The 12,694-nt window shown below is 38.5% G+C and overlaps 1 protein-coding gene across 1 annotated transcript; it reads right to left on the reverse strand.

Annotated features, from left to right (window-relative positions):
• Window positions 1-1,660: 1,660 nt before the first annotated feature.
• Window positions 1,661-2,783, reverse strand: LOC110542047 (olfactory receptor 226). Its single transcript, XM_021628701.2, has one exon. The coding sequence runs from the start codon at window positions 2,642-2,644 to the stop codon at window positions 1,661-1,663; it is 984 nt and encodes a 327-aa protein (XP_021484376.1). The 5' UTR covers window positions 2,645-2,783.
• Window positions 2,784-12,694: the final 9,911 nt, after the last annotated feature.

Consider the following 12,694-nt stretch of genomic DNA (forward strand, 5'->3'; position numbering starts at 1 on the left):
TTGGTAAAATAACTATGTGTGTGTAACTCTATTTTATATATTTACATGTAAATGGTAACATATAATACTGTCATACTCAGGAGGAACAGAGCTTGAGTCTAGCAGTCCAAGGTCTGCATGAGAAAAAGTAACAAGACTCCACTCAAACTATACTTTCCAATAATGTTTCACAAGTCTGATTAGACAAGAAACAACTATAAAAAGGCAGTTAATCCAAAGGACACCAGAAAACAAAAGCTTTATTGTCTTCAGATTTTGACCCTAGTGCAAAATAGCAGGAGGCTACCTACACCCTCTCACTATCTCTTTCAAGATAGATAAAGTTATGTATCTTAATGGCTAAGCATAGCTCATTTACATGACTAGGTTAGTCATAAAATATTGTTGAAGAAGTAATTTAACATTTTAACCAAATTCCTTCTAGTCAGAGTTAAAGCTGAAAAAAATAATTAAAGCAGTTTTTATACTGTTACATAATAATAATTTCATTTACTGAATTAACATTTGTTTTGAGTCCCTAAAGCTATTTAGATCATGTTATTTCATCGTCTATAAGACTGCATTTAATGCATGAGCTATATCTTCCTTAAGTAATGCCCATATTTGTAAATGTTAACTATACTTCAATAGTTTTATTATAAATAAAAATACATATGTTCAAATCCTTTCAATAATTATAAGCTAGTGTAACATATTCCCAACTTCTTTCCAACAAGTCTGAAATAATTTGTCCCTACTTTTATGTCCTACCAAAGCTTGAGAGGTTTAGTCCCTGCACCTGCAGAGCTCAGCTGTAGGTTTTACACGGGTGCTTTATCTATGTGGCCCCACATCATATTAATTTATTGTGCATATTTATATCAAGTATGTGGTGGATGATATTATGTACCATGATAAAAAAATGTGACCTTGTATCCATGATGTTTATAGTATAATTAAGGCTACAGAAGATTAAGGAATCAAATAAACTCAGCCACTAATTCAATGACCTCAATAATTTGGAAATAAAGCCAGAAACAACCGTGGTCCAAGAGATAAACTGCTAACACAAAAGTTCGTAGTCTGGGCTGGTGATGTAGATCAGTTGGTAGAGTGCTTGAAAAGCAAGCACAAAGCCTCGGTTCATTCCCTAGGGCACACAGCTGCAGTTCTGGCACTTCAGAGGTGAAGCAGGAAGCTCAGGAGTTCAAAGCAACCTCAGTGGCAACACAGAATACATGCAAATCTGTCTCAAAGTCTTAGTTTCTTATCCCCTTTCCTTAAAACTTACTCCAGATTGTTCACCTTCTGGGCCTCTGTTATTTCACCAACCAGTTGTTGGCCTGCCTCTTTTCCTTCTTATAGCCCATGCTTCCTTTAATGGCACTTGATCTGTCAGAGCTGCAACAGTGTCCACAATGCTGACCCAGGCCTTACACCATAAACCAGAGCCTCATCCAGCAGAAATCCAGCCTTTTTCTTGAAATCTATGCCTCTTCCTTTTTTTGGACTAAGTTACAGGAGCTAGAACTTAATTGACTCCTAACTTAATCCCCCTAATTTAGACTAAAAGAAAAAAAAGGAACAAAGAAATAAAGAAAAACAAAGAAAGGAAGGAAGGAAAGAAGGAAGGAAGGAAGGAAATTAAACCCAAGTTTTATCATACTTCCTAAGTCCCCACCTAACCATCCCTGCCAGGTCTCTTGGCGTTGGCACCCTGGCCCCGATGCAGGTGTAGAGTACGCCGTAGCGCCCTTTTGACCTCTTGGTTGCGCAAGCAGTAAATGATGGGATTGAGCAATGGTACAATGACAGCGTAGAGTACGGAGACAAGCTTGTTGGTGTCAAAAGCTGAGAGTGCCTTAGGCCTGGCATAGATGAAGATACTAGCTGCATAGAAGATGATCACAACAGTGAGGTGGGAGGCACAGGTGGAAAAGGCTTTATGGCGGCCAGCAGCTGAGGGGATGCGCATCACAGCACCCGTGATGGCCATGTAGGAGGCTCCAGTGACGGACAGCGGCCCCAACAGAATAAAAATAGCCAGGATAAAGTCTGTAAGCTCTGCTGTGGACATGTCAGTGCATGAGAGGTTGAGCAATGGAGAAACATCACAGAAAAAGTGGTTGATGGTGTTGGGGCCGCAGTAAGACAGGCGAGAAATGAGGAAAACTTTAACCATGGAGATGCCAAAACCTCCAGCCCAGGATCCAGCTGCCATCTGCACACACAGTCGGCTACTGACAATGACAGGGTAGTGGAGGGGGTGACAGATAGCCACATAGCGGTCATAAGCCATCACAGCAAGAAGGACACACTCAGTGCAGCCCAAGCCCAGGAAAAAGTAGAGCTGTGTCATGCAGCCCTCGAAGGAGATCAGCTGCCCATGGTTCTGTTTGGAACCAGTGAAGCCAGCAAGCATCTTAGGAATCGTAACAGTGACATACCAAATCTCCAGGAATGACATATTAGCCAAGAAAAAATACATGGGTTTGTGGAGGGTGGGGTGTGTCCTAATTGCTGTAATGATTAATGCATTTTCAGTCAGCACCAACACGTAGGCCAGGAGAGAAAGGAAAAATAGCAGTGCTCGCAGTGGTGCAGGAGCTGGGAAACCCAGCAACACAAATTCACTCACTCGCCCACTGTGGTTCCTCTGCTCCATGCTGTCTTGTTCACTGCTCCTTAAGAGATGAGACCAAAGTGTCTTATGAAAGCAGCAGCAAAAAGAGCCTCACTTGGTGAGCTTGCTCTGGTAGGCTGCAATGCTTGTGGTACATGCAATTAGTAACACTCAATGAGCTGAGTGATAAACCAAGAAAACACAGACAAAAATAAATGACTGTATTACACACGCTGTAAGAGATGGCTTGGCCTTTAGAGAAGCATGCACTGAAAAAATACCAGGGGGGGAAAAGACATCAGTCCCAATGTCTGTCTTTTAGTCCTAAACAAAGGCAAGAAGAAAAAGTCAAAGTCATAAATGTTGATGGTGAAAATATAGAAGTGATGCATTTTTGTAAAATTAATTAAACAAACACCAAACTTAAAAAAAAAAGTAGTAGGATATTTAGAGTTTCTTAAGGTGGGAATTTATCATAGTCTGGATGAAATCTCCTATTTGAGGAAGTAAGTTACACAATGAAGAAATAGCAATCCTGTATAACACAGCTGAGTTTCTACTGTGTGCTAATAGTGTAGGCATTGTTTTAAAATATTTGTAGTAGTACTGGCTATTCAGAACAACTCTGAGGTGATGTCACTAATAATCCCACTTATGCCCAAGGAAACTGGACTATAGCAATGCTAACAGAAGGCCTGAGATGATGGCTCAGCAGTTGGGAACACTGGCTGTTCTTCCACAGGACCGGGTTCAATTCTCAGCACCCACATGTCTGCTCACTGTGTCTATAATTCCAGTGTCATGGAATCCAATGCTCTCTTCTCAGCTCCATGAGTACAAGGCACGGACATGGTGAACAGGCACAGATGTAGCCAAAAAAAAAAAACCAAACCAAACCAAAACAAAACAAAACCCATACACATACAATTAAATAATAAGAAAAAATTATAAAAGGAAAAATTAAGTGACTTGCTTACTCACAGAAATTTTACAAAGTGGAACCAGGAATTTGGGACTAGAGAACCTGTGAAATATTCAGGTAACATATATTATGAGTTTACATTCAAGAGAAGAATCTTTGAGTTCAACTTGGAGTGTAACCTTTCCCTGTAAAGAAGGGAGGCAAAGGCATAAAATGAAGGATTACCTTCTTATTTTAAAAATTGGAAAATAAAACAGCTCTTTCATTATGAACTACAAATTTTCTATACCTATGATTTGTCCCCTAAAGTTCAAATTGTCAGATTCTACTTATCTATTTAGAATCCATCCATAACGTCCTGTTAGCTCCACAGTGACCTTCAAACTCTTTAACAAAGTATACAGCTATTTCAGCATCTTCCACTGCTTTCACCAAAACATTATATTTTGTCATGGTGTTCAGTGCATTTCTGAAGCACAAGTTTATGTGTCACTGCACAGCTCTGCTCCTGCTGCAATCTCTATCAACACAGCTGACTCAATCTTTGTTTGAGAAGCATGTCTTCCTATGAACACTATTTATCCTTCTATCATTCCTATACCCCTTATAGGGCTGGCAGTGTGGCTCTGATTTACTGTTGCCATTAAAACCTTCACATACCATCACTACTTTTTACTCAGGTGGATTATAAAAAGAAGCAATGTATCTGGAGTGGCTCATGTGTCCTTACTTGTACAGCAAAGGATAGACATAACTCTCTGGATGTCATTTGAATGTAATATATGTTATAAAATTATATATATATATATATATATATATATGTATATACACATATACATATGAACTGAACTTTTCCAAACCTTTTTATGACAATGAGTGGCATGTTACTTAAGTTAGGGATCTGAACATTTTCTAGATTGTTTTCATAATTATCTTCCTGTTACCCTATATCCACTCATATTTAGCCCAGAAACTATCTAAGCTGCCTCCTCATTGCTTATGCTTATCTCTCTGCTCCTCATCCTTATTTCTTACATCTGCAGCATTTCTCCTGTCCTGTTTCTACTACCTTCATCCTGGTCCCTCATATCAGGTCTTTTTTAACTTCTTGATTTCATAGCCTTTTCACTTGTTCCCTGTTCTTCTCACCTAAACACTAGGAATTTTAACATCTGATTCATTGTTTCTAGAGTGATATTTATGCAGAAGTAACTAACAACAAAACTTTCCAGCTTAGGGAAACACATCCAAATCCTTCCAATAAAGTTTTAAAAGGTATTTTCTTTTCACTTTTCCATCATAGTCTGTCACTGATTTCCCTTTCTAAGCCAGCCATGATGTTCTTCCACTTCGTGACTTGGCTCATATACTTTTCACTGCCCAAACACTGGAGCTCTCACAAAGAATCTTTATCATTCACATTTCAGTCCCTTGTTATCCCTCCAAAGATGTCCATATTTGACTTACAGGAATTACAATGTGATGTGTTTGTTTAACCTTCTGACAGCATTTCGTATGTGGGGTTTTTAGTTAATTATTAGCAAAGATAATGTAACTGCTGGATGAGAAATGAAGGAAGATAACACATGGATAGAACAGAAAAAGTGAAGATGGAAGGAATGGAATACAGTGCAGGTGAAATACATGAATAATTTGTGTGGAAATGATCATCTATATAGAGAATGTAAATAGATCTTCAAGATATTTGACACCTTTGTAAATCTACATTGATTTTAGCTCTTAGAGACTCAGAGAAAACAATTCCACTAGTGGGCTTCCCAAGCACTGGTGGGTAGTCTGACACCCATACAAATATGGGCAGCACCAACTGGATTTTGTGGGTAACAAAAAAAAAAAAAGACATGAAATTTAGAGGGGGCCATATAGGGGAACTGAAGAAGAAAATGAGCGTGGATATGGTTATATTTCATTGTATACCTGTATAAAATTCTCAAGAATAAAGAAAAATACAATTAAAAAACATGAAGTTAGATTAAGTACAGGCAGAGTAGAACTTCTCTAAAGAAAGAGTAAGACCTTTAGATGTGTGGGTAAAGCGTGCTCAACTTACAGAAACTGTTAATTATAAAAGATTAAGTGATGATTCCTGGAATATGGAAACTACGAAGTAGAAGTGAGAGGCCATAAGGGCTGGGGGGCATGATGTGAATAAATGACAGCTTTTAGTGGAAAAGAAAGAAACCACCGTCAACAGAAGTACCAGAAAGAGATAGTATTAACTGGACTTTGGAGTTTTTTGGGTTTAAAGAGGAAAAGTGAGGTGGGCATTCTTTATAAAAATAAATGAATGATTGGAGAATTGACCCTTTGCAGAAGAATTAGCACATGATAGAATCTACTTACTTTCTCTTCTGTCCTTAACTTATCAGAATTATTCTAAGATGGTGATGTTAGCTAGAAGAGGGCTTAGGGAATAAAGGAAGAAACAAGGTAACAGGAAAAATAAAGCTGCTGTGGAGACTCCTCCTCTTCCTTCCATGATCAGGGAACTCTGATAAACCAGGAAAGATTCCTCTATACACTACCTCCCTTCTCTAGTCCAGATCTCCCTCCTCCTTCTGATGCTTTGGGATGGTATTGAAGCAGGAGCCCAAGAGACCAGAAGTGTTGCAAGATTAAAAAAAAAAAAAAGACTAAGATAAATTACATAGAAAGAAAATGCCTGGCAACCTTGGGCAATAGTTTAATAGTTTATTAGAAAAGTTATATAAAGGAGATGGTTTTCTAATTCTCCCACAGACTTATGGCTTCTCCCTTGGGCCTCTCACTGATTGGCAGTTTTTATTACTTTCTTGTTTGATATATTTTTGCTCAAAATGATGCCACGAGCTTTGAACCAGGCAAATCTGGGTATCTTGAGAACTTTACATTTCTTCTTTGAACTTTATAATCTTCTTCTATGTAATAATATTAACATCCCATGAAGTTATTGCGGGAATAAATGTAACAGAGACATGTTATGACTCATCTGTACTCAAATATATAGTCAAGTTATTCAAAGCTGGCATACCTCAGAGACACGTACACACATCCATGTTTACTGAAGCACTATTCACAATATTCCAAAACATGAAACCAGTACAGATGCCCATCACAGATGAATATATAGAGAGAAAATGTGGTATGTATGAAATAGAGTTTTATTCAGCCATAAAAATAATGATATAGTTTATTTGAATAAAAATTTGTGGGGTAGAGACCGTAATGTTAAAAAAAATTAAGTTTGAACCAGAAAGACAAAAAAGGCATATTTTATGTGTAGAATCTAGATTTTAACACACACATATACATTTATATATGTACATATACACACATATATACATTCATAATGTTTACATACAGATAAATATACACACATACAAGTGAGTTTGTGTAAGTAGAAAAGTGACTATTTGGGAAGAGAAAGGGAGAGAACTGGAGGTAAAGGCAACAGAATATAAGCAGAAATAGATGTAGGTAAAGTTTCATGTATACATGTCCATTGTTTCATACAATGAAACGATACAAATAATATTTTAAACTAAAAATAAGAAAAATAAGAGACCACCTAGAACATGACAAGGGCTCACCACTACTGGGCTGTCGACTGACCCTATGACTCCTTCCTCCTAAATTCAGTCACAAAAGATGCTCTAAATTGAGATTGAGATTTCCAGAGTTTAGTCATTTGTTTATAGTTTATACTTTACCTATCTGGAGGTTTGTTATACATGTTTATTTTCTATGAGATGATAAGGATATATTTTAGGTGCTGGGAATTAAATGAAATTATGAAAGGGCTTAGCACAGTCACTGTTAAGTCATGTGATACAGAAGCTGATGAAGTGCGGTCCCAGTCACACTGCCAGTGCTAAAGACATATGACCTTGACAAAATCATCCAAGCTCCATGGCTCTGTGGTCTCATCTGCAATATAAGAAATGTATGATTCAAGCGCTTTTCTGAATACAGTTGTAGAAAACAAATGAGTTAGCATATGAATGGAAAGTTCTTAGACACAGCATCTGGAACACAGGGTTACTATTCGAGAAATATTTGCTGAATCTAATGTGTTGATTTTGGAGAGATGAAATATTAGTTGGAAATATAAAAGAAAAATCTTTCAGATTCGGAGTTTAAGTGGAATTCTTCTAAGTATTTGGGTGAAATTTTTCCAACTTTTTTCAAAATGTAAATGATCAAAAGGAAGTATGATTGTGTAATTATCAATTTATCAGTTATGTGCTAAGAAGTCTCACAGATTTCATCACACACACACACACACACACACACGCAAGCAAGCAAGCACACACCCTCAAGGCTCTTGTTACAGTATTAAAATTACCAATGTCAGATGTGAGACACTTCCCCATACACCATTGGCCAGTAAGGCACCAGAGACCTCCAGAACAGTACAGGCTATCACCACTACTCTTCATTCTTCACCAGAACTAGCTGAAAAAGCCGCATTGCTGAAGACACCTCACACTTTGGTTGCATATTATAAAAAATAAAGCTAGAACTGAGCTGGAAATTCCCCTGTGTCAGCTAGCTTTTACAGTGTTGGAAGACTGATAAGAATCCTCAGCAGACTTGCCCACATGTGATCTCATGGGCTGCAATAAGACCTGCGAGGGAAGATATGCTTACTTTGTAATGACTGTCACATAGGTGACCAACTGCTTTCAGGCTCAGTTTAAGGCATGTTCCATATGAGGAAAGTGATACCTGGGACTAAAAACCCAATCAAGAGCCTATAGCAGGAAGATCATAAGCCATCGGAGGAAGCCTACTACTGTTGCTTTGTGAAATGGACAAGTTAAACTACCTTCTAAACACTGGTGACTATACACATATATCAGTGCTGCTCTCAGTACGCTCTGAGAAGATGCCTTATGCAGAGATTCATACCTAGTTAGTGTTGAGAATAAGTGAGTGCTGAGTGCTCATTCCTAAATAAAACATCTATACCACCCCCCTCGAAGGCTCAGGGAGTATTTGGGTGGGTGGAAAGAATAAGAGTCAAAGGATAGGGAGCAGTGACGGGAAACAGTGCCTTCTGAACATGATAAGGCTACTGCACTCATGAACACTCACTGCAGCAATGGTTACCTAAATAAAACCTGCACAAAACTGCCCGTCAGCACTGCAATATGCATGGAAAAGGAGCTCCTAAGGCCGCACTCATCACTGTGGACCATCAGCAATTGATGATTGCTGGAGGAGTGGGTATCATTTCGTGGTGTAGCCACTGATAAGTTGTTTGTACTTCAGCATGTAACCCCCTTCCCATGGTCTTGAAAGTATCCTATTTAAACACAGTTGATCACAAAAAAAGGCCATCAAACTAGAAGGAAGATTTGTTAAGAAGGCCGGAGGGCTCTGCTGAAGAGGTGCAGGGATGAAAGAGAGAGAGTAATGAGAGGTAAAAATGGCCAAAGTTCATGTTGGTCAATTATATGCATATATATAAAATTGTCGGGTTTTTTTAAAGAAAGAAGGAAACTGGCCAAAAAAGAGAAAAATGGTATAGCAGCAAGAAGAAGTGAACAAATAAAGGACTATCTGAAATAGTATCTACAATAAAAATACAACTTTGAGTAAAAGCACATTATTGGTACACATTCATTTTAAAAACTATCAACACAAACAGCTAGTTGAATTATGATTTATTTGGTCGGGATAGATGCACTACTTAAATGTACAATGTTCACAAACTTCATTTCATATGGGTGCATCCATGTGAAATGTGAAATGAAATCTTCCTTTTAAACATATATTCATTAAATTATAGTGATGAGTTTCATAAAAATATTTTCATTCATATATATAATATACTTTTATCATGTACACCCTCTCTATATTCTCTCCCATTTTTCTTTTTTTAATTCTTTATTAATTACACTTTATTCACTTTGTATCCCCCCTGTGGTTCCCTCCTTCCTCCCATCCCAATCCCTCCCTTCCTCCCCACTCTGCACACACTCCCCTCCTCAAGTCCACTGATAGGGGAGGTCTTCTTTTCCTTCCTTCTGATCCTAGTCTATTAGGTCTCATCAGGAGTGGCTGCACTGTCTTCCTCTGTGGCCTGGTAAGGATGCTCCTCACTCAGGGAAAGGTGATCAAAGAGCAGGCCAATCAGTTCATTTCAGAGACAGTCCCTGTTCCTATTACTATAGAACCCACTTGGAGACTGAACTGCCATGGGCTACATCTGTGCACGGGTCCTAGGTTATTTCAATGCATGCTCCTTGGTTGGAGTATCAATCTCAGGAAAGACCCCTGTGCTCAAATTTTTTGGTTCTGTTGCTCTCCTTGTAGAGTTCCTGTCCTTTCCAGATCTATGCTCCCTGAAAATTTTTTTCTATGTCCATATGTTTTATACTGTCCCTAATAGCCTGTATTTTCTCTTCATGTTCTTTTGAATTTCTCATTTTCTTTGAGCATGTATTTCAATTCTTCCACTTTGTCTTCAAGTCCTAGAATGTTAATTTTGTTAATGAGGCTTCCAATGAGTTTTTCACTAGACAAATTAAATTTTAAACATTTGTATTAATTCTTTGGAAATGTCATACATTGTATTTTGATTACATTTACCACCCCTACCTAACTCCTCCCAGATATAACTCCACATCTCTGCCAAACTTATGTTCCTTATCTTTTAAACCCATAAAATTCAGTTTATATTACCCAATTACTCTTTAGTTTGGGGCCCACCCTGGAACATGACCAACCCATCATATCATTAACAAAAACGAACTCTCTCTTTCCAACAGTTCTCAAATACCAACAGGTCCTCAGCTAGAAACAGGACTTTTACTCAGCTCCATCCATTCATTCTGGGACTTTGCCTTGGCTTTAGCTTTCACGGGTGCTGTGCATACTGTCACGGTCACCTGCAGTTTATGTGCTAGTTTCCTGTTGTTTAAACAAAACGCTGCCTTCTTGAAGTCATCCGCCACTTCTTAAAATTTTCTCCACTCCTCTCTCTTCTCTAAGGATTTCTGTTGTGTCTTACTAGAAGAGATGTGATACAGGCTTCAACTGTCGAGCTAAGCCCTCTGCAGCTTTTTATTCTCTTCGTGTTGACCAGTTGTGGATCTCTGTGATAATTGTTACCTAGCATAAGAAGATACTTTTCTCATGATGATGGAGAAATGCACTAATCTGAGTAGAGCAATACATGTTCTATACATCTGACAGTAGATACAAAAAGTAACAAATCCTCAACACCAAGAAAATAAATTAATTCTCTGTTAAGTGGTGCTTGTAGCAATGTTCATCATATGCTTATCATTTTGTTTCTTCTGTGTTTGTGTTAACTTCTTTTCAGTGTATTAGTCATCTTTTTTCAGCACGTTCTGGCTGTTCCATCACTACTTTCTTATAGTTTCCGAAGCGCTGCCTCTGTCTCTGTTTGGAGAATCTCTTGTTTTCTCTTTTCAGCTGTTTACTTGTAGGCAGCCTGTCATCTTAACCCAGAAATCACTCCATGTACTTTTAATCTTGTTAGAGAGTGCTTGGTCAACTGATCACTTAAAAGAGTTATTTGGCTCCAAAGTTTGGACATTTTTCCTGACATATTTCTCTTATTCATATCTAGTTTTATTCCATTGTGTTTAGAACATTTTTATACAATTTTAGTTCTCTTAAATATGCTGATGACATGGCAGCCAGTCCTGAAGATATCTGATAAGCTAGGGTCAGATGGAAGTGGAGGAGGACCTCCTCTATCAGTGGACTTGGAAAGGGGCAGGGAGTAGATGAGGGAGGGAGGGTGGGATTGGAGGGGAATGAGAGAGGGGGCTATGGCTGGGATACAAAGTAAATAACCTGTGATTAACATAAAAATAAAAAATATTTAAAAAATGAATATGCTGATGATTGTCTTGAAGGCAGAGTCTATTTTGTTATATATTTTTTATTTTTATTTTTTTAATATTAGTTACAGTTTGTTAACTTTGTATCCCTGCTGTACCCCAATTCCTCTTTCCTTCCCAAACCCTCCCTCATCTCCTCCCTGCCCCTTTCCAAGTCCACTGATAAGGGAGAACCTCCTCCCCTTACATCTGATCCTGGTTTATCAGGTGTCTTCGGGAGTGGCTGCAAAGTCCTCCTCTGTGGCCTAACAAGGCTGCTCCTCCCTGGGGGAGAGGGGAGGTCAAAGAGCCCGCCATCAAGTTCATGTCAGAAATAGTCCCTGTTCCCCTTATTAGGGTACCCACTTGGATACTGAGCTACCAAGGGCTACATCTGAGCAGGGGCTCTAGGTTGCATCCATACATGGTCCTTGTTTGGAGAAACAGTCTCATAAAAGACCCCTGTGCCCAGATATATTTGGTCCTTGTGGAACTCCTGTCCTCTCCAGGTTGTTTTAACTCCCCCCAACTCTTTTTTTTTTTTTTTGATTCCCTGCATTCTGCTGGAGGTTTGGTTATGAGTCTTAATATCTGCTTTGATACACTGCTAGGTAGAAGCTTTCAGAGGCCCTCTGCGGTAGGCTCCTGTCCTTATAGGCAGTTAAAATGTATTCTGGGGCTCATGCAGTAAACTACTTGCTGTACAAGCATAGTGACCTAAGTTTTATCTGCAGAATGGTTGTAAAATAAACAAGGCCCAAAGGTGTACACTAGCAATCCCTGCACCTGGGAAGCAACAAGAGAGGCTGCTGGCCATCCGCCTGGGTGAATAAACTTTCTGATGTTGTTGGAACAATTGCCTTATAATATCCATATGCTGTTTGTGCCCCACTTTCTTTGCTTCCCTTTCAACAGCTCCACCAGTCTTCAATGTCGGTCCACTTTTTAGACTATTTTCTCTCTGTTCTGATTGTGTCACATCTGTCGTTGTTTTTCACTTCCATGACAAAGTTCTTCAGTCTCTACATTCCACTACTGAATCGAATAGGCAGCTTAGTCTATATATTTATTTTTGTAGTTCTAAATTTTTATATGTAGCTTCTTTACACATTTCATTTCTTTATTGAGGTTTTCTATATTTTCCTTTTGTGCAGTGTCTTCATAGGTTTCTCTGAAAAGATTTTGTGATGACCACTTTAAACTCTCTGTGAAAGTTATATCATTCTGTAATCTCAGTGTTGGCATGTTTTGATTGTCTTCTCTCATTTAGTTTGAGCTCCTCCTAATTTCTAAAATGTTGAGAATTTTTCT

Source organism: Meriones unguiculatus, chromosome 14 (assembly GCF_030254825.1).
Source record: "Meriones unguiculatus strain TT.TT164.6M chromosome 14, Bangor_MerUng_6.1, whole genome shotgun sequence".
NCBI classification, from domain to species: domain Eukaryota; kingdom Metazoa; phylum Chordata; class Mammalia; order Rodentia; family Muridae; genus Meriones; species Meriones unguiculatus.

What these genes read in the sequence shown, in the direction of transcription:
- LOC110542047 (XM_021628701.2), bottom strand. Translation starts at nt 2,644, where the DNA reads ATGGAGCAGAGGAACCACAGTGGGCGAGTGAGTGAATTTGTGTTGCTG.